The sequence below is a fragment of the Phasianus colchicus genome, chromosome 33 (genome assembly GCF_987193195.1).
Source record: "Phasianus colchicus chromosome 33, bPhaCol1.hap1.1, whole genome shotgun sequence".
Classification (NCBI taxonomy): Eukaryota; Metazoa; Chordata; class Aves; order Galliformes; family Phasianidae; genus Phasianus; species Phasianus colchicus.
In genome coordinates, this window is record NC_143468.1 from 1,559,953 (window position 1) to 1,583,507 (window position 23,555).

At 64.8% G+C, this 23,555-nt stretch overlaps 1 protein-coding gene across 4 annotated transcripts in view; it reads left to right on the forward strand.

The window, feature by feature from the left end:
- TNS2 (tensin 2) overlaps positions 1-23,505 on the forward strand; it is a 31,132-nt gene extending 7,627 nt beyond the window's left edge. Inside the window, exons 7-27 of one of the 4 annotated variants that reach the window (XM_090128496.1) lie at positions 294-447; positions 5,377-5,427; positions 5,641-5,763; positions 6,638-6,702; positions 8,208-8,291; positions 10,876-10,982; positions 11,066-11,126; positions 11,223-11,289; positions 13,309-13,432; positions 13,706-13,771; positions 13,874-13,984; positions 14,093-16,516; positions 16,906-17,157; positions 17,257-17,385; positions 18,062-18,154; positions 19,691-19,768; positions 19,859-19,933; positions 21,826-21,991; positions 22,609-22,677; positions 22,775-22,804; positions 22,904-23,505. In XM_090128496.1, coding sequence (XP_089984622.1) covers positions 294-447; positions 5,377-5,427; positions 5,641-5,763; positions 6,638-6,702; positions 8,208-8,291; positions 10,876-10,982; positions 11,066-11,126; positions 11,223-11,289; positions 13,309-13,432; positions 13,706-13,771; positions 13,874-13,984; positions 14,093-16,516; positions 16,906-17,157; positions 17,257-17,385; positions 18,062-18,154; positions 19,691-19,768; positions 19,859-19,933; positions 21,826-21,991; positions 22,609-22,677; positions 22,775-22,804; positions 22,904-23,045 — 4,471 coding nt within the window. In that variant the 3' untranslated portion in view covers positions 23,046-23,505. Of the gene's footprint in view, positions 1-293; positions 448-5,376; positions 5,428-5,640; positions 5,764-6,637; positions 6,703-8,207; positions 8,292-10,875; positions 10,983-11,065; positions 11,127-11,222; positions 11,290-13,308; positions 13,433-13,705; positions 13,772-13,873; positions 13,985-14,092; positions 16,517-16,905; positions 17,158-17,256; positions 17,386-18,061; positions 18,155-19,690; positions 19,769-19,858; positions 19,934-21,825; positions 22,377-22,608; positions 22,678-22,774; positions 22,805-22,903 lie in introns of those variants that run through there. The other 3 variants (XM_090128497.1, XM_090128494.1, XM_090128495.1) reach the window with 3 other exon arrangements.
- The last annotated feature ends 50 nt before the right edge of the window (positions 23,506-23,555 follow it).

The following is a 23,555-nucleotide window of genomic DNA, read 5'->3' on the forward strand; positions in this document are numbered from 1 at the left end:
GACCCCACAACCCCCCCCTATGACCCTATGCATCCCCCCATGACCCCACACATCCCCCAATGACCCCCTGCCTCCCCCCACGATCCCACAAACACCCCCTATGACCCCACAAATACCGCCTTGACCCCAGATATGCTTACACAACCCTATGCATCCCCCACGACCCCACACATCCCCCTATGACCCCCTGCCCCCCCCACGACCCCACAAACACCCCTTTGACCCCAGATATCCCCCCATGACCCCACACATCCCCCAATGACCCCCTGCATCCCCCCTCGCCCCCCCCCCAGGCCGCCCCCCCCGGCGCCGCCCGCGGAGCTGAGCTACGTGACGGAGCGGATCATCGCCGTGCGCTTCCCGGCGGGGGGCGACGAGCGGCTGCTCCGCGGCCACCTGCGCCACGTGGCGGCGCTGCTGCGAGCGCGGCTCCGCGACGGGTACATGGTGAGCGGGGGGGGTGGGGTGGGGTGGGGGTGGGATCGGGATCGGGATGGAGTTTGGGTGGGGTTGGGGTTGGGGTTAGGATCAGGATGGAGGTGGGGTTGGGATAGGATTGGGGTGGGATTGGGGTTAGGATCGGGATGGAGTTGGGGTGGGGTTGGGGTTGGGGTTAGGATCAGGATGGGGTTGGGGTTGCGTTGGGATTGGGCTGGGATTGGGGTTAGATTGGGGTTAGGATCAGGATGGGGATGGGGTGGGATTGGGGTTGGATTGGGGTTAGGATCAGGATGGGGTTGGGGTTGCGTTGGGATTGGGGTGGGATTGGGGTTGGATTGGGGTTAGGATCAGGATGGGGTTGGGGTGGGGTTGGGGTGAGATGGGGGTTGGGGTTGCATTGGGATTGGGGTGGGATTGGGGTGGGATTGGGGTTAGGATCAGGATGGGGTTGGGGTGGGGTTGGGGTGAGATGGGGGTTGGGGTTGCATTGGGATTGGGGTGGGATTGGGGTGGGATTGGGGTTAGGATCAGGATGGGGTTGGGGTTGGGATTGGGATGGGGTTGGGGTTGCATTGGGATTGGGGTAGGATTGGGGTGGGGTTGGGGTTAGGATCAGGATGGGGTTGGGGTTGGGGTTGGGATGGAGTTGGGATTGGGGTGGGGTTGGGATGGGTTTGGGAGTGGGGTGGGATTGGGGTTAGGATCGGGATGGAGTTGGGGTGGGGTTGGGTTTGGGGTTAGGATCAGGCTGGAGGTGGGGTTGGGGTAGGGTTGAGGTGGGGTTGGGGTTAGGATCAGGATGGGGTTGGGGCTGGGGTTGCATTGGAATTGGGGTGGGGTTGGGGTTGCGTTGGGATTGGGGTTGGATTGGGGTTCGGATCAGGATGGGGTTGGGGTGGGGATGGGGGTGGGGTGAGATGGGGGTTGGGGTAGGGTTGCATTGGGGTTGGGGTTAGGATCAGGATGGGGATGGGGTGGGGTTGGGGTTAGGATTGGGGTCTGGTTGGGGTTAGGATCAGGATGGAGGTGGGGTTGGGGTTGCGTTGGGATTGGGGTGGGGTTGGGGTTAGGATCAGGATGGGGTTGGGGTTGCGATGGATTTGGGATTGTGGTGGGATTGGAGTTGGGGTAGGGTTGGGGTTGGGGTGGGATTGAGGTTAGGATAGGGATGGGGGTGGGGTGGGGTTGGGGTTGGGATGGATTTGGGATTGGGGTGGCGTTGGGGTTAGGATCGGGATGGAGGTGGGGTTGGGGTGGGATTGGGGTTGGGTTGGGGTTGGGATGGATTTGGGATTGGGGTGGGGTTGGGGTTGGATTGGGGTTAGGATCAGGATGGGGTTGGGGTTGCGTTGGAATTGGGGTGGGATTGGGGTTGGGGTTAGGATCAGGATGGGGATGGGGTGGGGATGGGGCTGGGGTGAGATGGGGGTTGGGGTTTGGGTTGCGTTGGGGTTGGGGTTAGGATGAGTATGGGGGTGGGGTGGGGTTGGGGTTGCGGTAGGGTTGGGGTTGGGATGGATTTGGGATTGGGGTGGGGTTGGGGTTAGGATCAGGATGGGGTTGGGGTGGGGATGGGGGTGGGATTGGGGTTAGGATCAGGGTGGAGTTGGGGTGGGGTTGGGGTTGGGATGGATTTGGGATTGGGGTGGGGTTGGGGTTAGGATCAGGATGGGGTTGGGGTGGGGATGCGGGTGGGGTGCGATGGAGGTTGGGGTGGGGTTGGGTTGGGATTGGGGTAGGATTGGGGTTAGGATCGGGATGGAGTTGGGGTTGGGATTGGGATGGGGTTGGGGTTGCGTTGGGGTGGGGGTGGGGTTAGGATCGGGATGGGGTTGGGGTGGGGTTGGGGTGAGATGGGGGTTGGGGTTGCATTGGGATTGGGGTGGGATTGGGGTGGGATTGGGGTTAGGATCGGGATGGAAGTGGGGTTGGGGTTGCGTTGGGATTTGGGGTGGGGTTGGGGTTAAGATCAGGATGGGGTTGGGGTGGGGATGGATTTGGGATTGGGGTTGCGTTGGGATTGGGGTTGGGATGGAGTTGGGATGGAGTTGGGGTTGGGGTGGGGTTGGGGTTGGGGTTGGGATGGAAGTGGGGATGGGATTGGGGTGGAGTTGGGGTTGGGGTTGCGTTTGGGTTCGGGTGGGATTGAGGTTGCAATTGGGATGGAGTTGGGGTTGGGGTGAGGTTGGGGTTGCATTGGGGTTAGGATTGGGATGGAGTCGGGGTTGGGGTTGCGATGGATTTGGGACTGGGTTGGGATTGGAGTTGGGGTAGGGTTGGGGTTGGGGTGGGATTGAGGTTAGGATAGGGATGGGGGTGGGGTGGGGTTGGGGTTGGGATGGATTTGGGATTGGGGTGGGGTTGGGGTTAGGATCAGGATGGAGGTGGGGTTGGGCTGGGGTGGGGTTGGGGTTGGGGTGGGATTGGGGTTAGGATCAGGATGGGATTGGGGTGGGGTTGGGATGGGTTTGGGAGTGGGGTGGGATTGGGGTTAGGATCAGGATCGAGGTGGGTTGGGGTAGGGTTGGGGTGGGGTGGGATTGGGGTTGCGTTGGGATTGGGGTTGGGATGGAGTTGGGATGGAGTTGGGGTTCGGGTGGGGTTAGGGTTGGGATGGAAGTGGGGTTGGGGTTGGGATGGAAGTGGGGTTGAGATTGGGGTGGAGTTGGGGTTAGGATCGGGATGGAGTTGGGGTTGGGGTTGGGATGGATTTGGGATTAGGATGGGGTTGGGGTTAGGATCGGGATGGAGGTGGGGTTGCGTTGGGATTGGGGTGGGATTGGGGTTGGATTGGGGTTAGGATCAGGATGGGGATGGGGTGGGAATGGGGGTGGGGTGAGATGGGGGTTGGGGTAGGGTTGGGTTGGGATTGGGGTAGGGTTGCGTTGGGGTTGGGGTTAGGATCAGGATGGGGTTGGGGTGGGATTGGGGTGGGGTTGGGGTTAGGATCAGGATGGGGTTGGGGTTGCTTTGGGATTGGGGTTAGGATGAGGATGGAGTGGGGCTTGGGGTGGGGTTGGGGTTTTGTTGGGATTGGGGTGGGATTGGGGTTGGATTGGGGTTAGGATCAGGATGGAGGTGGGGTTGGGATAGGATTGGGGTGGGATTGGGGTTAGGATTGGGATGGAAGTGGGGTTGGGGTTGCGTTGGGATTGGGGTGGGGTTGGGGTTAGGATCAGGATGGGGTTGGGGTGGGGATGGGGGTGGGATTGGGGTTAGGATCAGGGTGGAGTTGGGGTGGGTTTGGGGTTGGGATGGATTTGGGATTGGGGTGGGGTTGGGGTTAGGATCGGGATGGAGGTGGGGTTGGGATTGGGGTAGGGTTGGGGTGGGATTGGGGTTGGGGTGGGGTTTAGGATGAGGATGGAGTTGGGGTTGGGGTGGGGTTGGGGTTTTGTTGGGATTGGGGTTGGGGTAGGGTTGGGTTGGGGTTGCATTGGGGTTAGGATCGGGATGGAGTTGGGGTTGGGGTGAGGTTGGGGTTGGATTGGGGTTAGGATTGGGATGGAGTTGGGGTGGGGTTGGGGTTGGGGTTGGCACCAGGGTGGGATTGGAGTTGGGGTAGGGTTGGGGTTGGGGTGGGATTGAGGTTAGGATAGGGAAGGGGGTGGGGTGGGGTTGGGGTTGGGATGGATTTGGGATTGGGATGGGGTTGGGGTTAGGATCAGGATGGAGGTGGGGTGGGATTGGGGTGGGATTGGGGTTAGGATTGGGATGGAGTTGGGGTTGGGATTGGGATGGGGTGGGGGTTGCGTTGGGATTGGGGTTGGGGTGGGGTTAGGATCAGGATGGAGGTGGGGTTGGGATGGATTTGGGATGGGGGTAGGGTTGTGGTTGGGACCGGGGTGGGATTGGGGTTAGGATCAGGATGGAGGTGGGGTTGGGGTGGGATTGGGGTTGGGGTAGGTTTGGGTTGGGGTTGCGTTGGGATTGGGGTGGGATTGGGGTTGGATTGTGGTTAGGATCGGGATGGGGTTGGGGTGGGGATGGAAGTGGGCTTGGGATTGGGGTTAGGATTGGGATGGGGTTGGGGTGGGGATTGGGGTTGGGGTTGGGGTAGGGTTGGGTTGGGGTTGCGTTAGGATTGGGGTGGGATTGGGGTTGGGGTGGGATTGGGGTTAGGATCAGGATGGAAGTGGGGTTGGGGTTGCATTGGGGTTGGGGTGGGATTGGGGTTGCATTGGGGTTAGGATCGGGATGGAGTTGGGGTTGGGGTTGCAATGGATTTGGGATTGGGGTGGGATTGAGGTTAGGATAGGGATGGGGGTGGAGTGGGGTTGGGGTTGGGATGGATTTGGGATTGGGGTGGGATTGGGGTTGGATCGGGATGGAGTTGGGATTGGGGTGGGGTGGAAGTGGGGTTGGGATGGATTTGGGATTGGGGTGGGATTGGGGTTGGATCTGGATGGAGTTGGGATTGGGGTGGGGTGGAAGTGGGGTTGGGATTGGGGTGGGGTTGAGGTTAGGATCAGGATGGAGTTGGGATTGGGGTGGAGTTGGGATTGGGGCCGGTTAAGATGGGGTGGGGTAGGATGGGAACACAATGGGATGGGGTGAGGTGGGGAAACAGTGGGATGGGGACACGGTGGGATGGGAATGGGGATGGGGTGGGGACGGAGATGGGGACACGGTGGGATGAGGTGGGATGGGGGCGGGGTGGGGGTGGGGACATGGTGAGATGGGGTGGGATGGGGACGGGTGTGGGGTCAGCAGCGGGATGGAGCAGGGGCAGAACGGAGCATCTGTGGGGTCGGGACGTGGGCCTGGATGTGGGGGTCCTTGGGGGGACGGAGATGGGACGTGGGGGGGGGGGCTGGGGATGGGATGGGGAGGGGACGCGGGGTCCTTGGGGGCGGGACGCGGGGTTACGTGGGACGGGGGGGGGTTGGGGGGGGCGCGGGGCTGCGCTGTGTCTGAGCATCGCCTCCGCCGCAGCTCTTCAACCTCTCGGAGAAGCGCCACGACCTCGTCCGTCTGCACCCCGCGGTCAGCACGGGGGGGGCGGGGGGGGTCCCGGGGGGGGCGGGGTTGCGGGGTCGGGGCTGCGGGAACGGGACCGTGGTGTCCTGGGGGGGGGGGATGGGGAGCGGGGCGCCGCGAGGGGCGAAGCGTGGGGTTGAGGGGTGGGGATGTGGGGTCCCGGGGGGGTCGGGGTGTGAGGGGGGGTCGGGGCCGCGGCTCACGCCGTGCTGCCCGCAGGTGCAGGAGTTCGGCTGGCCGGATCTGCTGGCCCCCCCCCTGGACACGCTGTGCGCCATCTGCAAAGCGCTGGAGAGCTGCCTGCGGGCGCTGCCCCCCCGCGTGGCCGTGCTGCACTGCCGGGTGGGGGGGGGCGTGGGGTCACAGCATCGGGGGGGTCGTGGGGTTACAGCATGGGGGGGTCGTGGGGTCACAGAATCAGGGGGGTTTTGTGGGGTCTCAGCATTGTGGGGGGGTTGAGAGATCAAAACATCACGGGGGGGGTCATGGAGTCTCAGCATCTGGGTGGGTTGTGGGGTCTCAGCATCACGGGGGGGTCGTGGGGTCACAGAATCGGGGGGGGTCGTGGGGTTACAGCATGGGGGAGGTCGTGGGGTCAGAGCATCGGGGGGGGTCATGGGGTCATAGCATCACACAGGGGTCATGGAGTTACAGCGTGGGGGGGGTCGTGGAGTCTCAGCATCACAGGAGGGGTCATGGGGTCACAGAATCAGGGGGGGGTTGTGGGGTCTCAGCATTGTGGGGGGGTTGAGAGGTCAAAGCATCACGGGGGGGGTTGTGGGGTCATAGCATCGGTGGGGTCATGGGGTCACAGCATGGGGGGGGTCATGGAGTCTCAGCATCATGGGGGGGTCATGGGGTCACAGAATCAGGAGGGGGTCGTGGGGTCACAGCATCACAAGGGGGTCGTGGGGTCAGAGCATCGTGGGGGGGTCACAGCATGGGGGGGTCATGGGGTCACAGCATGACAGGGGGGCTATGGGGTCACAGCATCTCGGGGGGGTTGTGGGGTCTCAGCATCACAGGGGGGTCGTGGGGTCACGGGGTGGTGTGGGGTTTGGGGGGCGGTGGTGGGGCTGTTTGTAGGGTTGGGGGATTATGGAGCCTCGGGGTTGTGGGGGCTCAGGGTCGGGGGCTGTAGGGTGGGGGGGGTTGTAGGTTCAGGGGGGGTTGTAGGGTCGGGGGGCTGAGGGGTGCTGACCCCCAAACCCCACAGGGCAACAGGGGGAAGGTGGGCGTCGTGGTGGAGGCTTACATGCACTACAGCCGGGTCTGCGCCAGGTAGGGGGATGGGGGGCTTTGGGGTGGCACTGAAGGGTGGGGGGCTGGGGGGGGGCTATGGGGTGGGGGGTGTGTGGCTCCAAAATCACCCCCAAACCCTACAACCCAGTGTTCTGCACTGCGGATTGTGGGGTTTATGGGGGGATTTGGGGCTGGGTTGTGGGGTTTGGGGGTGGATTTGTGGCTGGGTTTTGGGGTTTATTGGGGGGATTTGGGGCTGGGTTGTGGGTTTTGGGGGGGGATTTGGGGCCAGGTTGTGGTTTGTGGGGTCTGGGGGGGGATTTGGGGCTGAGATGTGGTTTGTAGGGTTTGGGGGGGATATGGGGCTGGGTTGTGGGGTTTCAGGGGGGATTTGGGGCTGGGTTGTGGGGTCTGGGGGAGGATTTGGGGCTGGGTTTTGGGGTTTGTGGGGGGATTTGGGGCCAGGTTGTGATTTGTGGGGTGTGGGGGGGATTTGGGGCCAGGTTGTGGTTTATCGGGTTTGGGGGGGGATTTGGGGCTCGGTTGTGGTTTGTGGGGTCTGAGGGGGGATTTGGAGCTGGGTTGTGGGGTTCATGTGGGATTTGGGGCTGGGTTTTGGGTCTGTTGGGGGATTTGGGGCTGGTTTGTGGGGTTTATGGGGGTTTTGGGGCTGGCTTGTGGGATTTATGGGGGGATTTGGGGCTGGCTTGTGGGTTGTGGGGTTTGTGGAGGGATTTGGGGCTGAGATGTGGTTTGTAGGGTTTGGGGGGGATATTGGGCTGGGTTGTGGGGTTTATTGGGGAATTGGGGCTGGGTTGTGGTTTGTGGGGTCTGAGGGGGAATTTGGTGCTGGGTTTTGGGGTTCTTGGGGGGTTTTGGGGCTGGGTTGTGGTGTTTATGGGGGGATTTGGTGCTGGGTTGTGGGGTTTCAGGGAGGATTTGGGGCTGGATTGTGGGGTTTGGGGGTGGATTTGGGGCCAGGTTGTGATTTATGGGGTTTGGGGGGGATTTGTGGCTGGGTTGTGGGGTTTCAGGGGGGATTTGGGGCCAGGTTGTGATTTATGGGGTTTGGGGGGGGATTTGGGGCTGGGTTGTGGGGTTCATGGGGGGATTCATTGGGGCCGGGTTGTGGTTTGTGGGGTCTCGGGGGGGATTTGGGGCTGGGTTGTGGGGTTTCAGGGGGGATTTGGTGGCAGGTTGTGATTTATGGGGTTTGGGGGGGGATTTGGGGCTGGGTTCTGGGGTTTCAGGGGGGATTTTGGGGTAGGTTGTGGTCTGTGGGGTTTGGGTGGGATTTGGGGCTGGGTTGTGGGGTTCATGGGGGGATTCATTGGGGCCGGGTTGTGGTTTGTGGGGTTTGGGGGGGGATTTGGGGCTGGGTTGTGGGGTTTCAGGGGGGATTTGGGGCTGGGTTGTGGGGTTTATGGGGGATTTGGGGCTGGGTTGCGGGGGCTACGGGAGGTTGCGTCTTCTGGGGGGTGTTGTGGGGGATCTGTGGGGCCGGGGGGGTCCGGGATTTGTGGGGCAGCCGTGCGACCCCGCAGTGCGGAGCAGGCGCTGAGCACCGCCACCATGCGGCAGTTCTGCGAGGAGAGGATGGGGGGCGACGTGCAGCCATCGCAGCGCAGGTGGGGGGGGTTGGGGCTGGGGGGGGGGGGTTATGGGGGATTTGGGGGGAGGTTGTGGGGTTTATGGGGGCTTTTGGGGGGGATTTGGGGTTTATGGGGGATTTGGGGGGAGGTTGTGGGGTTTATGGGGGCTTTTGGGGGGGATTTGGGGTTTATGGGGGGGGATTTGGGGCTGGGGGAGGTTTATGGGGGATTTGGGGGGGGATTTGGGGGGGGATTTGGGGTTTATGGGGGACTTGGGGGGAGGTTGTGGGGTTTATGGGGGCTTTTGGGGGGGATTTGGGGTTTATGGGGGGGGATTTGGGGCTGGGGGAGGTTTATGGGGGATTTGGGGGGAGGTTGTGGGGTTTATGGGGGCTTTTGGGGGGGATTTGGGGTTTATGGGGGGGGATTTGGGGCTGGGGGAGGTTTATGGGGGATTTGGGGGGGGATTTGGGGTTTATGGGGGATTTGGGGGGAGGTTGTGGGGTTTATGGGGGCTTTTGGGGGGGATTTGGGGCTGGGGGGGGTTTATGAGGGCATTTGGGGGGGGATTTGGGGTTTATGGGGGGGGATTTGGGGGTAGGTTGTGGGGTTTAAGGGGGCTTTTGGGGGGGATTTGGGGCTGGGGGGGGTTTATGGGGGATTTGGGGGGAGGTTGTGGGGTTTATGGGGGCTTTTGGGGGGGATTTGGGGTTGGGGGGGGTTTATGGGGGATTTGGGTGGGGATTTGGGGTTTATGGGGGGGATTTGGGGCTGGGGGGGTTTATGGGGGATTTGGGGGGAGGTTGTGGGGTTTATGGGGGCTTTTGGGGGGGATTTGGGGCTGGGGGGGGTTTATGAGGGCATTTGGGGGGGGATTTGGGGTTTATGGGGGGGGATTTGGGGGTAGGTTGTGGGGTTTAAGGGGGCTTTTGGGGGGGATTTGGGGCTGGGGGGGGTTTATGGGGGATTTGGGGGGAGGTTGTGGGGTTTATGGGGGCTTTTGGGGGGGATTTGGGGTTGGGGGGGGTTTATGGGGGATTTGGGTGGGGATTTGGGGTTTATGGGGGGGATTTGGGGCTGGGGGGGTTTATGGGGGATTTGGGGGGAGGTTGTGGGGTTTATGGGGGCTTTTGGGGGGGATTTGGGGCTGGGGGGGGTTTATGAGGGCATTTGGGGGGGGATTTGGGGTTTATGGGGGGGGATTTGGGGGTAGGTTGTGGGGTTTAAGGGGGCTTTTGGGGGGGATTTGGGGCTGGGGGGGGTTTATGGGGGATTTGGGGGGAGGTTGTGGGGTTTAAGGGGGCTTTTGGGGGGGGATTTGGGGCTGGGGGGGGTTTATGGAGGATTTGGGGTTGGGTGGTGGGGTTTATGGGGGATTTGGGGGGGGGTTGGGGGTTTATGGGGGGGATTTGGGGCTGGGTTGTGGTTTGTGGGGTTTGGGGTTGGATTTGGGGCTGGGTTGAGGTTTATGGGGGGATTTGGGGGTAGGTTGTGGTCTGTGGGTTTTTTAGGGGGGGATTTGGGGCTGGGTTGTGGAGTTTATGGGGGGGGATTTGGGGCTGAGTTGTGGTCTGTGGGGTTTGGGGCGGATTTGGGGCTGGGGTGTGGGGTTTATGGGGGGATATGGGGCCGGATTGTGGTTTGTGGGGTTTGAGGGGGCATTTGGGGGTGGGTTGTGGTTTATGGGGGGATTTGGGGGTAGGTTGTGGTCTGTGGCGTTTAGGGGTGAATTGGGGGTTGTGGGGGGATTTGGGGCTGGGTTGTGGGGTTTATTGGGGTCGTTTGGAGCTGAGTTGTGGGGTTTATGGGGGATTTGAGGCTGGGTTGTGGGGTTTGAGGGGGGATTTGGGGGCAGAGTTGTGATCTGTGGGGTTTGAGGGGGGATTTGGGGCTGAGTTGTGGGGTTTATTCGGGTCAGTTGGAGCTGGGTTGTGGGGTTTATGGGGGTTTGGGGCTGGGTTGTGGTCTGTGGGATTTGGGGGTTGGGCATTTGGGGCAGAGTTGTGATCTGTGGGGTTTATGGGGGGGGGATTTGGGGCTGGGTTGTGGGGTTTATTGGGGTCGTTTGGAGCTGGGTTGTGGTCTGTGGGGTTTATGGGGGATTTGAGGCTGGGTTGTGGGGTTTATTGGGGTCATTTGGGGGCTGGGTTGTGGTCTGTGGGATTTGGGGGGGGGGATTTGGGGCTTGGTTGTGGGGGTTTATGGGGGGGGATTTGGGCATGGGTTGTGGTCTGTGGGGTTTGTGGGAGGATTTGAGGCTGGGTTGTGGGGTTTATGGGGGATTTGGGGCTGGGTTGTGGGGTTTATGGGGGATTTGGTGCAGAGTTGTGATCTGTGGGGTTTATGGGGGGGGGATTTGGGGCTGGGTTGTGGGGTTTATGGGGGATTTGGGGGCAGAGTTGTGATCTGTGGGGTTTGGGGGGGGATTTGGGGCTGGGTTGTGGGGTTTATGGGGGATTTGGAGCTGGGTTGTGGGGTTTGGGGGGGGATTTGGAGCTGAGTTGTGGGGTTTATGGGGGATTTGGGGCAGAGTTGTGATCTGTGGGGTTTGGGGGCGATTTGTCCCCACCCGTCGCTGCGCCGTGGGGCTGCGTGCGCCCACTCCCCCCCCCCCCCCCAGGTACTCGGCGTATTTCGGGGCGCTGCTGGCGGGCGCCGCGCGGGTCAACAGCCGCCCCGTCTTCCTGCACCACGTCCTGCTGCCGCCGCTGCCCCTCTTCCAGCCCGGTGAGCCCCCCCCCCCAAACCCCCCCCATACAGGAACCCCGACCCCCCCAGCGTCCCCACCTGTCCTCACCTCCCCCCCCCAGACTTCCAGCCGTTCCTGAAGCTGTACCAGGCGCTGCAGCTGGTTCACACCTCGGGCGTTTAGTGAGTGCCCCCCCCCGGCCCCCCCCCATGGATCCCCAGCCCCCTCTGAGATCCTCAAACCTGACCCCCCCCCGATCCCCCCCCCCCCCCCCACAGCTCCCCTGGCCCGCAGAGCGTCTGCATCAGCCTGGAGCCCGCGCTGCTGCTGAAGGGAGACGTCCTGGTGAGTGTGCAAGGGTGAGCGTGCGAGGGGGAGTGTGCAAGGGGGAGTGCAAAAGGTGCGCAGGGAGGAAGTGGAGTGCGGGGGGGGGGAGCCGTCCCTGCAGGACTCTGCAGATTTGACACGTGTGGCGTGTGACACGTGTGTGCCAGGCGTGTGACACGTGTGTGCCAGGCGTGTGACACGTGTGTGCCAGGTGTGTGACATCTGTGTGCCAGGCGTGTGACACGTGTGCTTTGTGCCAGGCATGTGCCAGGCATGTGACACGTGTGCCATGTGACATGTGTGTGCCTTGTGTGTAACACGTGTGTGTCAGGCATGTGACACATGTGATGTGTGCCAGGCATGTGACATGTGTGCGCCAGACGTGACGTGTCTGATGTGTGGCAGGCATGTGACATGTGTGCACCAGGCATGTGACACACGTGACATGTGTGTGCCAGGCGTGTGACACATGTGATATTTGTGTGCCAGGCGTGTGACATGTGTGACCCGTATGTGCCAGGTGTGACACATGTGACACGTGTGTGCCAGGCATGTGACATGTGTGGCATCTGTGTGCCTGGCATGTGACACACGTGACATGTGTGTGCCAGGTGTGACACTTGTGTGCCAGGCATGTGACACGTGTGGCACGTGTGCCAGGCGTGTGCCAGGTGTGACCTGTGGCATACCCACACCCACACCCACACCCACACCCCCACTCACAACCACTGACACCCACACCCACACTCCCACTCACACTCACACTCCCGCTCACACACCCACACTCCCATTCACACTCACTCACACTCACACACCCACGGCCACACTCACACTCACTCCCACTCTCTCTCACTCACACTCACACCCACACTCACTCTCACAATTACACTCACACTCACACTCCCACACCCACACCCACACCGACACACCCACACTCACACTCACTCTCACTCACACTCACACCCACACTCACTCTCACAATTACACTCACACTCCCACTCCCACACCCACACCCACACCGACACACCCACACTCCCACTCACACTCACTCACACTCACACCCACGCCCACACTCACACTCACTCCCACTCTCTCTCACACACACTCACACCCACGCTCACTCACACTCACACCCACACTCACACTCACTCACACTCACACCCACAGCCACACCCACTCACACTCACACCCACACCCACACTCACTCCCACTCACACTCACCCTCATACCCACACTCAGACCCACACTCACACTCACACACCCACACTCACTCCCACTCACACTCACTCCCACTCACACTCACACACCCACACTCACACTCACTCCCACTCTCTCTCACACACACTCACAACCACGCTCACTCACACTCACACCCACACTCACACTCACTCACACTCACACTCCCACTCGCAGTCACTCACACTCATACTCACATCCACACACCCATACTCACACTCACACTCACTCACACTCACACTCACACACACCCACACTCTCACTCACACTCACTCACACTCGCACCCACACTCACACACTCACACTTACGCTCACACTCACTCACACTCACTCACACTCACTCACACTCACACTCACTCCCACTCACACTCACTCCCACTCACACTCACACTCACACTCACACTCACACTCACTCCCACTCACACTCACTCACACTCACACTCACACTCACTCCCACTCACACTCACTCCCACTCACACACACTCACACCCACACTCCCACTCTCACTCCCACTCCCACTCACATACCCACACTCACACTCACACTCACACTCACTCCCACTCCCACTCCCACTCACATACCCACACTCACACTCACACACCCACACTCACTCACACTCACACTCACACTCACACCCACACTCACTCCCACAATTACACTCACACTCACACTCACTCCCACTCACACTCACACTCACTCACACTCACACTCACTCCCACTCACACTCCCACTCACACTCACTCACACCCACACTCTCACTCACACTCCCACTCACACTCGCTCCCTCCCACACGTGCGCAGGTTCAGTGCTACCAGCGCTGCGCTGCCGGGCGGCGCTCGGTGTTCCGCGCTCAGTTCCACACGGGGGCGCTGCAGGCGGAGCGGCTGCGGCTCGGCAAGGAGGAGCTGGACCTGGCGTGTGGGGGTGGGGCGGCGCGGGGTCACGGGGGGTCACGGGGGGGGGGGTTGGGGGTCACGGGGTCGGCGGGGGTCGTGGGGTTTGGGGGATGGTCGGGGTCCCCGGAAGTCGGGGGTTATGGGGGGTGGGGGGGGGTCCGGGGGGGTTTGTGGTCGGGGGTTTGGGGGGGTCGGAGGGGGGGTCCGTGGGGTCGGGACTCGGTGGGTGGGGGTCCGGGTGCGGGTTGGCGGTGCGCCCCCCATCATTTCCTGCGCGCCCCCCCATTTCCTGCCCCCCCAGATGAGCGCTTCCCCCCCGACGCCGTCGTGGAGTTCGTGTTCTCCTCCAGCCCCGACAAGGTGGAAGGTGAGGGGGGGGGGCGACCCCACAGCCCATAAGAACCCCAGAAACCCACCGCTCACAAACCCACAACCCGCAATTCCCCCCACCCCCCCCCGCCCCCCCCAGGCTGGACGCCCCCCCGCGATGCCGTCGGTGTGGATCTCTGCACGTGGGACCCCGCGGTGCGGCGCGATTCCTTCCACGGCTTCAATGCGCGGCACCAGGACAGCAGCGACGGTGCGGGGGGGTGCGGGGGGGGCAGCCCCACGGGACCCCACCCTAAAAGGACCCCAACCCAGCGGGGTCCCTCCCGCCCCCCCCCCTAAAGGCGCCGTGTTCCCGCAGACCTGACGCAAGCGGGGGGGCCGCAGGATGAGAACCTCCTCGTGCAGGACGGGGGGGGCACCGGGGGAACCCCGTGGGAAACGGCCCCCCCTGCGGCCGAGCATCTGCCGCCGCAAAGCCCCCCCCGGCGGCCCCCCCTTCCCACAGCCACAGAGCGCTGGGAGCTGGAGCAGCTGCTGGGGGGCTGCGGGTTGGGGGGGGGCCAGGAGGAGAACCCCCCCGGCGCCCCGCAGGGACCCCCCGTGCCCCATAGCGCCCCCGTGCCCCATAGTGCCCGCAGCGACTCGGTGCCACATCCAGACTCTGTGCCCCATAACATCGTGGCGCCCCATAGCGCCGCCGTGCCCCATAGCGCCCGCAGTGACGCCGTGCCATATCCAGACTCTGCGCCCCATAACATCGTGGCGCCCCATAGCGGCCCCGTGCCCCATCCAGACTCTGCGCCCCATAACATCGTGGCGCCCCATAGCGGCCCCGTGCCCCATCCAGACTCTGCGCCCCATAACATCGTGGCGCCCCATAGCGGCCCTGCGCCCCACAGAGACCCCGTGCCCTACAGCCCCGTGGCACCGCATGCAGGTTCTGCGCCCTATAGAGATCCCACGCCCCATAGCAGCCCTGCGTCCCATAGCGCCGCGGCATCCTATGGCACCACCGTGCCCCATAGCGGCCCCGGCACCCATAGGGACCCCGTGCCTCGTAACGCTGCGGCATCCTATGGCACGCTGGCGCCCCACAGGGACCCCGTGCCCCATAGCTGCCCCGTGCCCCATAGCTGCTCCGTGCCCCATAGCTGCCCCGTGCACCGTAGCCTTTCAGCACCCTATAGCACCCTGCCACCCCAGAGCGACCCCGTGCCCCACAGCTGCTTCGTGCCCTATAGCGCTCTGCCCCCCCATGCTGACCCTGTGCCCCATGGCGCCGCCGCGCCCTGTTGCCCCCTGGAGCCCTATGGCACCCCGACACCCCACGGCCACTCGGTGCTTCACAGTGCCGCAGCGCCCCATAGCAGCCCCACAGCCCACAGCCCCCCAATATCCTACAGCCCCCCTGCGTCCTACAGCCCTCCCACGCCTTACAGCCCCTCCCCGCCCTATAGCACCCCGACACCCTACAGCACCCCAATGACCTGCAGCCCCACGGCATCCTACAGCCCCCCATCTCCCCACAGCCCCCTGACACCCTATAGCCCCCCGCCCCCCAGCCCCCCAACCTATAGACCCACAGCATCCTACAGCCCTCCTGTTGCTTATGGTACCCTGACACCCTATAGCAGCACTCCGGCACCTCAGAGCACCCAGGCGCCCTATAGCACCCAAAGTGCCTACAGCACTCACGTGCCCCATAGCCCCTCGACACCCCATAGCACCCCGTCACCCTATAGCAGTCCATCACCTTGTGGCACACTGACACCCTATAGCAGCACTGCGACATCCCACAGCGGCACCTCAGCACCCCACAGCACCCAAAGTGCCTTCAGTCCCCCGACACCCCATAGCCCCCCATCGCCCTATAGCAGTCCATCACCTCGTGGCACACTGACACCCTACAGCAGCACTGCGACACCCCATAGCGGCACCTCAGCGCCCCATAGCGGCACCTCAGCACCCCATAGCACCCACGTGCCCCATAGCACCCAAAGTGCCTTCAGTCCCCCGACACCCCATAGCCCCCCATCGCCCTATAGCAGTCCATCACCTCATGGCACGCTGATACCCTACAGCAGCACTGCGACACCCCATAGCGGCATCTCAGCACCCCATAGCACCCAAAGTGCCTTCAGTCCCCCGACACCCCATAGCAGCACCTCAGCGCCCCATAGTGCCCACGTGCCCCATAGCACCCAGGTGCCCCACAGCACCCAAAGCACCTTCAGTCCCCCGACACCCCATAGCACCCCATCGCCCTACAGCAGCACTGCGACACCCCATAGCGGCACCTCAGCACCCCATAGCACCCAAAGTGCCTTCAGTCCCCCAACACCCCATAGCAGCACCTCAGCGCCCCATAGCGCCCACGTGCCCCATAGCACCCAAAGCGCCTTCAGTCCCCCGACACCCCATAGCACCCCATCGCCCTACAGCAGCACTGCGACACCCCATAGCGCCCACGTGCCCCATGGCACCCAAACCCCAATGGCGCCCCATAGCCGTGGCCACGCCCATTTCGAACACGCCCACTTAGACCACGCCCACTCAGGCCCCGCCCTCCAGCGCCGCCCCAGCTTGGCCCCGCCCCCTCGCAGTCTGTGCCCGGGGGGCGGGGCCGAGGAAGGGGGGCGGCGCCGAGCGCAGCGATCGCTGTCCGAAGGGGCGGGGCCTGCGTTGGCCACGCCCCCATGCCCCCTCTGCGAGCCACGCCCATTCCCTGTGGGACCCCCCCCCAAAATTGGAACCCCGGGGAGCCCCGGAGAGACGGCGGAGGGTGAGTGGGGGGGGGGGGGGATAGGGAGCGAGTGGGGGAGGGGCTGGGGGGGGGGGTCCAAGGGGGGGTGAGTCCGTGATGGGGGGTTCTGGGGGGGGTCTCGGGGTTCTGGGGGGCTGGGGGAGTACGGGGCACTCGTGGGGGGGGTCGGGGGGGGGCGGTTGTGATGGGATGAGTTGGGAGCGGGAGAACTTTGAGGGTGCTGTGGGGGCTGGGGGTGTTAAAAGGGGGGGAGGAATTATGGGCTGGGGGCTACGGGGGGGGGGGGGTGATGGAGGATCGCCGGGGGGGGGGTCTTGTGTGGGCCTGTGGTGGTGGGGGGGGTTTTGGGGGGGATCAGATGTGGGGGGGGGTCACTCGGGGGCTTACTGCCCCCCCCCCCCCCGCAGAGCCCGGCAGCCCCCAGGCCCCCCCCACTCAGCACCACGCCCACGAGGAGCCCCCCCCTCCCCCCTCCTTCCCCTCCCCCTCCTCTTACTGTGCCCCCCCCGCCTTGGGACCCCCCCGCGAGAAGCACAGAACCCCAGGGGGGGGCACGACCCCCCCACGCCCCCCCCACCCCCAGGCTGCGGCGGACCCCCCCACGTTCGCCCAGGACACCTCCAGGTTCTGGTACAAACCGGGGATGTCACGGGAGCAAGGTACGGGGGGGGGGGGGCTAATTAACGGGGAGGGGGTAATGAGGGGAGGGGGCGTTAATTAGGGACCCCCCCCCTCGTGATCTGTGCCCCCCCCCACAGCCGTGGCGCTGCTGAAGGACTGCGAGCCGGGCGCTTTCCTCATCCGTGACAGCACGTCGTTCAGGGGGGGCTACGGCCTGGCGCTGCGCGTGGCACAGCCCCCCCCCGGCTGCCCCCCCACAGGGAAAGGTACGGCCAGGGACCCCCCCCCAAAATAAACGCAAACCACGGCGGGACGCCGGGAGGGCTGAAATCAACGCGACCCCCCCCACACTGCCACCAAATAAATGGGGCTGCCCCCCAAGTGACTGGGACCCCCCCCCCCAAGTGTAGATCGCAGCCCCCCCCCATGATATACCACGATACCGCCCCCCAAATGGCTGAGAGCGCTCTGTATTTTACACCGCAGCCCCCCCTCCCAGCCCCACCGAATCGCTGTGACCCCCCCCAAATCAATCACAGCCCTCAATCGTAAGCCCCCCCCCAAAAAAAGTCACAGCCTCCCCCACAGCACCAAATCACCACGACCCCCCCCCCAAAAAAATCACAGCGTCCCCCACAGCACCAACAAATCACTGTGACCCCCCCCCCAAATCAATCACAGCCCTCAATCGTAAGCCCCCCCCCCCAAAAAAATCACAGCCTCCCCCATAGTGCCAGCAAATCACTGCGACCCCCCCCCAAATCACAGCCCCCAATCATAAGTCCCCCCCCCCCCAAAAAATCACAGCCTCCCCCATGGCACCAACAAATCACTGCGACCCCCCCCCAATAAGTTACTGGGACACCCCCCAATAGATCTTCTATTGCCCCACTGCCCCCCCCCCCCTCTCATGCCCCCCCCCGCCCCATTTCGCCCCCCCAGGAGACCCCCGCGAGCAGCTCGTCCGCCACTTCCTGATCGAGACGGGACCGCAGGGCGTCAAAATCCGGGGGGGGGCGGAGGAACCGCACTTTGGTGAGGGGGGGTCCTGGGGAGGGGGGGGGCGACCCGAGGGGATTCGTTCTATAAAATGATGGGGGTCCTGAAGGGGGTCGGCGTGGGGGTGTCTGGGGGGGGGGGGTTGATTGGAGGTTGGATGGGAGGGGGGGTTCATGGGGGGGGGGGGATTGATTGGAGGTTGGATGGGAGGGGGGGGTCTTGGGGGCTCCGTGTGGGGGCCCATGGGGGGGGGGGGTTGATTGGAAGTCTGATGGGAGGGGGGGTCTTGGGGGAGATGGGTGGGGGTCCATGGGGGGGGGGGTTTATTGGAGGTCGGATGAAGGGGGGTTCCATGGGGGGGGGTTGATTGGAGGTTGGATGGGGGGGGGGGTCTTGGGGGGGACGGAGGGGGTCCATGGGGGGGGTTGATCAGAGGTCTGATGGGAGGGGGGGTCTTGGGGGAGACAGGTGGGGGTCCATAGGGGGGGGTTGATTGGAGTTTGAATGGGAAGGGGGAGTCCATGGGGAGGGGGGGGTTCTATGGGGGGGGTTGATAGGAGGTCGGATGGGAGGGGGGGCTTTGGGGAGACGGGGGGCTCCATGGGGGGGGTGGGGGGTGTTGATTGCAAGTCTGATGGGAGGGGGGTCTTCGGGGAGACGGGGGGGGTGGTCCATGGCGGGGGGGTTGATCAGAGGTCTGATGGGAGGGGGGCCTTGAGGGAGACGGGTGGGGGTGCATGGGGGGGGGGTTGATTGGAAGTCAGATGGGAGGGGGGGCCCATGGGGGGGGGGGGTTGATGGGGGGGGTTGATTGGAGGTCAGATGGGAGGGGGGTCTTGGGGGAGACGGGGGGGTCCATGGGGGGGGGTTGATTGAAGGTCAGATGGGAGGGGGGGCTCATGGGGGGGGGGGATTGATTGGAGGTTGGATGGGAGGGGGGGTCTTGGGGGCTCCGTGTGGGGGCCTATGGGGGGCTGGGGGGGGTTGATTGGAAGTCTGATGCAAGGGGGGTCTTGGGGGAGACGGGGGGGTCCATGGGGGGGGGGGGGTTGATGGGGGGGGTTGATTGGAGGTCAGATGGGAGGGGGGGCTCATGGGGGGGGGGGGATTGATTGGAGGTTGGATGGGAGGGGGGGTCTTGGGGGCTCCGTGTGGGGGCCTATGGGGGGCTGGGGGGGGTTGATTGGAAGTCTGATGCAAGGGGGGTCTTGGGAGAGACGGGGGGGTCCATGGGGGGGGGTTAATTGAAGGTCAGATGGGAGGGGGGGTCTTGGGGGAGACGGGGGGGTCCATGGGGGGGGGTTAATTGAAGGTCAGATGGGAGGGGGGGTCTTGGGGGAGACGGGGGGGTCCATGGGGGGGGGGGGGTTGAATGGAGGTTGGATGGGAGGGGGGGTGTTGGGGGAGACGGGTGGGGGGTCCATGGAGGGGGGCTGAGTCTGTGATGGGGGATTCTGGGGAGGAAGGGCTTCTTCTGGGGGGGCTCCGTGCGGGGGATCCATGGGTGCGGGACCCGGGGGGGCCCACGGGGGGGGGGTCCGTGGCTGTACGTATGGCTGTGCCCCCCCCCAGGCAGCCTCCCCGCGCTGGTGCTGCAGCACTCCATCCGGCCCATGTCGCTGCCCTGCGTGCTGCGCATCCCCTGCAGCGGTGTGTGTCCCCCCCCCACATAAACACCCCCCCCCCCCCCCGGGGGGGCACCCGCTGCCCCACCACGGCCTCACCCTGCGCCCCTTCCAGACCCGCTGCAGGAGGGGGGGGGCGCCGGGACCCCCAACGTCAGCACCGCCGCTGAGCTGCTGCGTCAGGGAGCAGGTGGGGGGCAGCGGGGGGGGGAGATGGGAAGTGAGTTGGGGAGGGCATTGGGGTGGGGGGTGGTTAAATGGGGGGGGGCGAGGAGTTAGGGGAGGGCGTTGGGATGGGGGGGAGTCGTGGGGGGGGGTTGGGATGGGGGCTGGTGGGATGGGGGGAGCAGTGGGATGGGGGGCAGTGGGGTGTGGGGGGCATTGGGATGGGGGGGCATGGGGGGGCGTTGTAATGGGGGCGGTGGGATGGGGGGCAGTGGGATGGGGGGAGTCATGGGGGGGGGGTTGGGATGGGGGCTGGTGGGATGGGGGGGGCAGTGGGGTGGGGGGGGCAGTGGGATGGGGGGGGCCTTGGGGGGCGTTGTAATGGGGGCGGTGGGATGGGGGAGGCAGTGGGATGGGGGGCAGTGGGATGATGGGGGGCAGTGGGATGGGGGTGGCATGGTGGGGGCATTGCAATGGGGCTGGTGGGATGGTGGGTGCTATGGGGGGGCATTGCAATGGGGGCAGTGGAATGGGGGGGCAGTGGGATGGGGAGAGGTGGGACGGGGGGGCAGTGGGATGAGGGCAGTCATGGGGGGGGGTTGGGATGGGGGCTGGTGGGATGGGGGGAGCAGTGGGATGGGGGGCAGTGGGGTGTGGGGGGCATTGGGATGGGGGGGCATGGGGGGGCGTTGTAATGGGGGCGGTGGGATGGGGGGGGCAGTGAGATGGGGGGCAGTGGGATGGGGGGACCATGGGGGGGGGATTGGAATGGGGGCTGGTGGGATGGGGGGGGCATGGGGGAGCATTGCAATGGGGCTGGTGGGATGGGGGGGGCAGTGGGATGGGGAGAGGTGGGACAGGGGTCAGTGGGATGGTGGGAGTAATGGGGGGGGATTGGGATGGGGGGCAGTGGAATGGGGGGGCAGTGGGATGGGGGTTGCATTGCAATGGGGCTGGTGGGATGGTGGAGGCTATGGGGGGGGCATTGTAGTGGGGGTGGTGGAATGGGGGGGCAGTGGGATGGGGGGGTCATGGGGGGGCACTTGGATGGGGTTGGTGGAATGGGGAAGGCAGTGGGATGCGGGGGGTGGTAGGGGGTGGGGGGGGCATTGGGATGGGAAGGTCGTGGGGGGGGCATTGGGACGGGGGTGCAGTGGGATGGGGGGATCGGGACGGGGGTCGGCGGGACTTGGGGGGTTGCAGGGGGGCATCGGGATGGGGGGGCAGTGGGATGGGGGGAGGATGGGGGTGCAGTGGGATGGGGGGGTTGTGGGGGGGGCATTGGGACAGGGGTGCAGTACGATGGGGGGCAGTGGGATGGGGGAGTGATGGGGGGGGCATCAGGATGGGGGGCAGTGGGACGGGGGGGTGATGGGGGGTGATGGGGGGGCAACTGGGATGGGGGGGGTGATGGGGGGGGCATTGGGACACGGGTGAAATACGACGGGGGGCAGTGGGACGGGGGGGGCAATGGGATGGGGAGAGGATGGGGGCGCAGTGGGAGGGGGGGTGATGGGGGGGCATTGGGATGGGAGGGTTGTGGGGGGGGGCATTGGGACGGGGGTGCAGTGGGATGGGGGGTGATGGGGGGTGATGGGGGGCAGTGGGATGACGGGGTGGGGGGGGGCATTGGGATGGGAGGGTCGTGGGGGGGGCATTGGGACAGGGGTGCAGTGGTACGGGGGGGTGATGGGGGGGCATTGGGATGGGAAGGTTGTGGGGGGGGGCATTGGGATGGGGGTGCAGTGGGATGGGGGGCAGTGGGACGGGGGGGGCAATGGGATGGGGAGAGGATGGGGGCGGAGTGGGAGGGGGGGTGATGGGGGGCATTGGGACACGGGTGCAGTACGACGGGGGGCATCGGGCCGGGGGTCGGCGGGGGGGCACGGGGCCGGGGGGGCTGACGCGGTCCCGCAGGCTGCACGGTGCGCTACCTGGGCTCGGTGCGGACGGAGGCGCTGACGGGGCCCCGCGCGGTGGCGCTGGCGGCGGACGCCGTGCTGGGAGCGCCGCCCCCCCCGCCCTGCACCGCGCATTTCCACGTGTCTGCGCGCGGCATCACCCTGACCGACCGCCAGCGCAGGTGGGGACACACGGACACGGCCATACGGACGTACAGACACACAGACACACACAGCCACACGAGGACATGCAGACACACAGCCATACAGCCATACAGCCGCACAGACACACAGCCACAGCCACACAGCCACACACAGGCATACAGCCAACACAGCCAGATACAGCCGCACAGCCACAGCCACACACAGCCCCCCCAGGCCCCCCCACAACCCCACACAAATCCCCCCCACAGCCCTACACAGCCCCCCCCCAAGCTCCCTCAGCCCCCCCCAGCTGCCCAAAGCCCCATGCCCCACACAGCCCATAAAGCCCCCCCCACAGACCCCCCCACAGCCCCACAGCCCTACACAACCCCCCACAGCCCCATATAAAGCCCCCCCATAGCCCTAAACAGCCTCCCCCAAGCTCCCTTAGCCCCCCCCCAGCTCCCCAAAGCCCCATGCCTCACACAGCCTACACAACCCGCCCCCGCAGGCCCCCCCCCAGCCCCATACAGCCCCACATCCCCCCCCAACCCCCCCCCCAGCCCCCTACATCCCGGTGCCACCCCACACGCGGTCTCACCCCCCCCAGTCGCACCATTCTGACCCCCCCCCACCCCCCCCCTCACCCCCCCAGGCTGTTCTTCCGCCGCCATTACCCCGTGGCCAGCGTCACCTTCTGCAGCACGGACCCCGAGGACCGCAGGTGACAACCTGGGGGGGGGGGGGGTGCCAAGGAGGGGGGGGGCACCCAGTTCAGACATGGGGGGGGGGCACAGCCCAACTCCGCTCTGTGCACACAGGTGGGCGAATGCAGACGGCACCACCTCCACGTGAGTAGCAGGGGGGGCACGGGGGGGGGGGGACAGGACACCAAGCAGCCCCCTCCTCGCTTTGTTCCCCCCCCCCGAGCACTGTGTGCCCCCCCCCAGGATCTTCGGGTTCGTGGCCAAACAGGCGGGGGGGGCGGGGGGCAACGCGTGCCACCTGTTTGCTGAGCTGGACCCCGAGCAGCCGGCGCGCGCCATCGTCAGCTTCATCACCAAGGTGATGCTGCGTGCCCCCCCCCGCTGAACGACCCCCCCCCCCCCCCTCCAAATGGAACAGCGCCTGATGGGGGGGGGCCCCGCGCTATGCAGAACACTGGGCGAGGTCCCTGCGTGGGGGGGGGGGGCAGCACCTTTAAATGGGAGCTGTGTTATGTTGGGAGGGGACAGCACTCCTATGGGGGGGGGGGTGGCCCCCCCTGCATGAGCAAGCCCCGTGGGGGGGGGGGGAAGCCCCCCCCAAGCATTATCAGTGGGGAGGGCGGCAACCCACTGCTCTGGTGGGGGGGCAGCATCACGGGGGGGGCACAGAAGCAATCTCTGTCTTTGCAGGCTGTTCCAATATAGAGATGTTTTATAGCAGGGGGGGGGCATAAAGCTGTACACTGGTACACGGGGGGGGGGGGGCACAGCCTCCCTCCTCCACGGGGGGGGGGCAGCAGAGGCTGTCCCTCCCCCCCTCCCACTTCAGGAGTGTTTTACATTCAGCAGAATAAGGACAATAACAATGTCCCCCCCCTCCCCTTGCTGGGGGGGG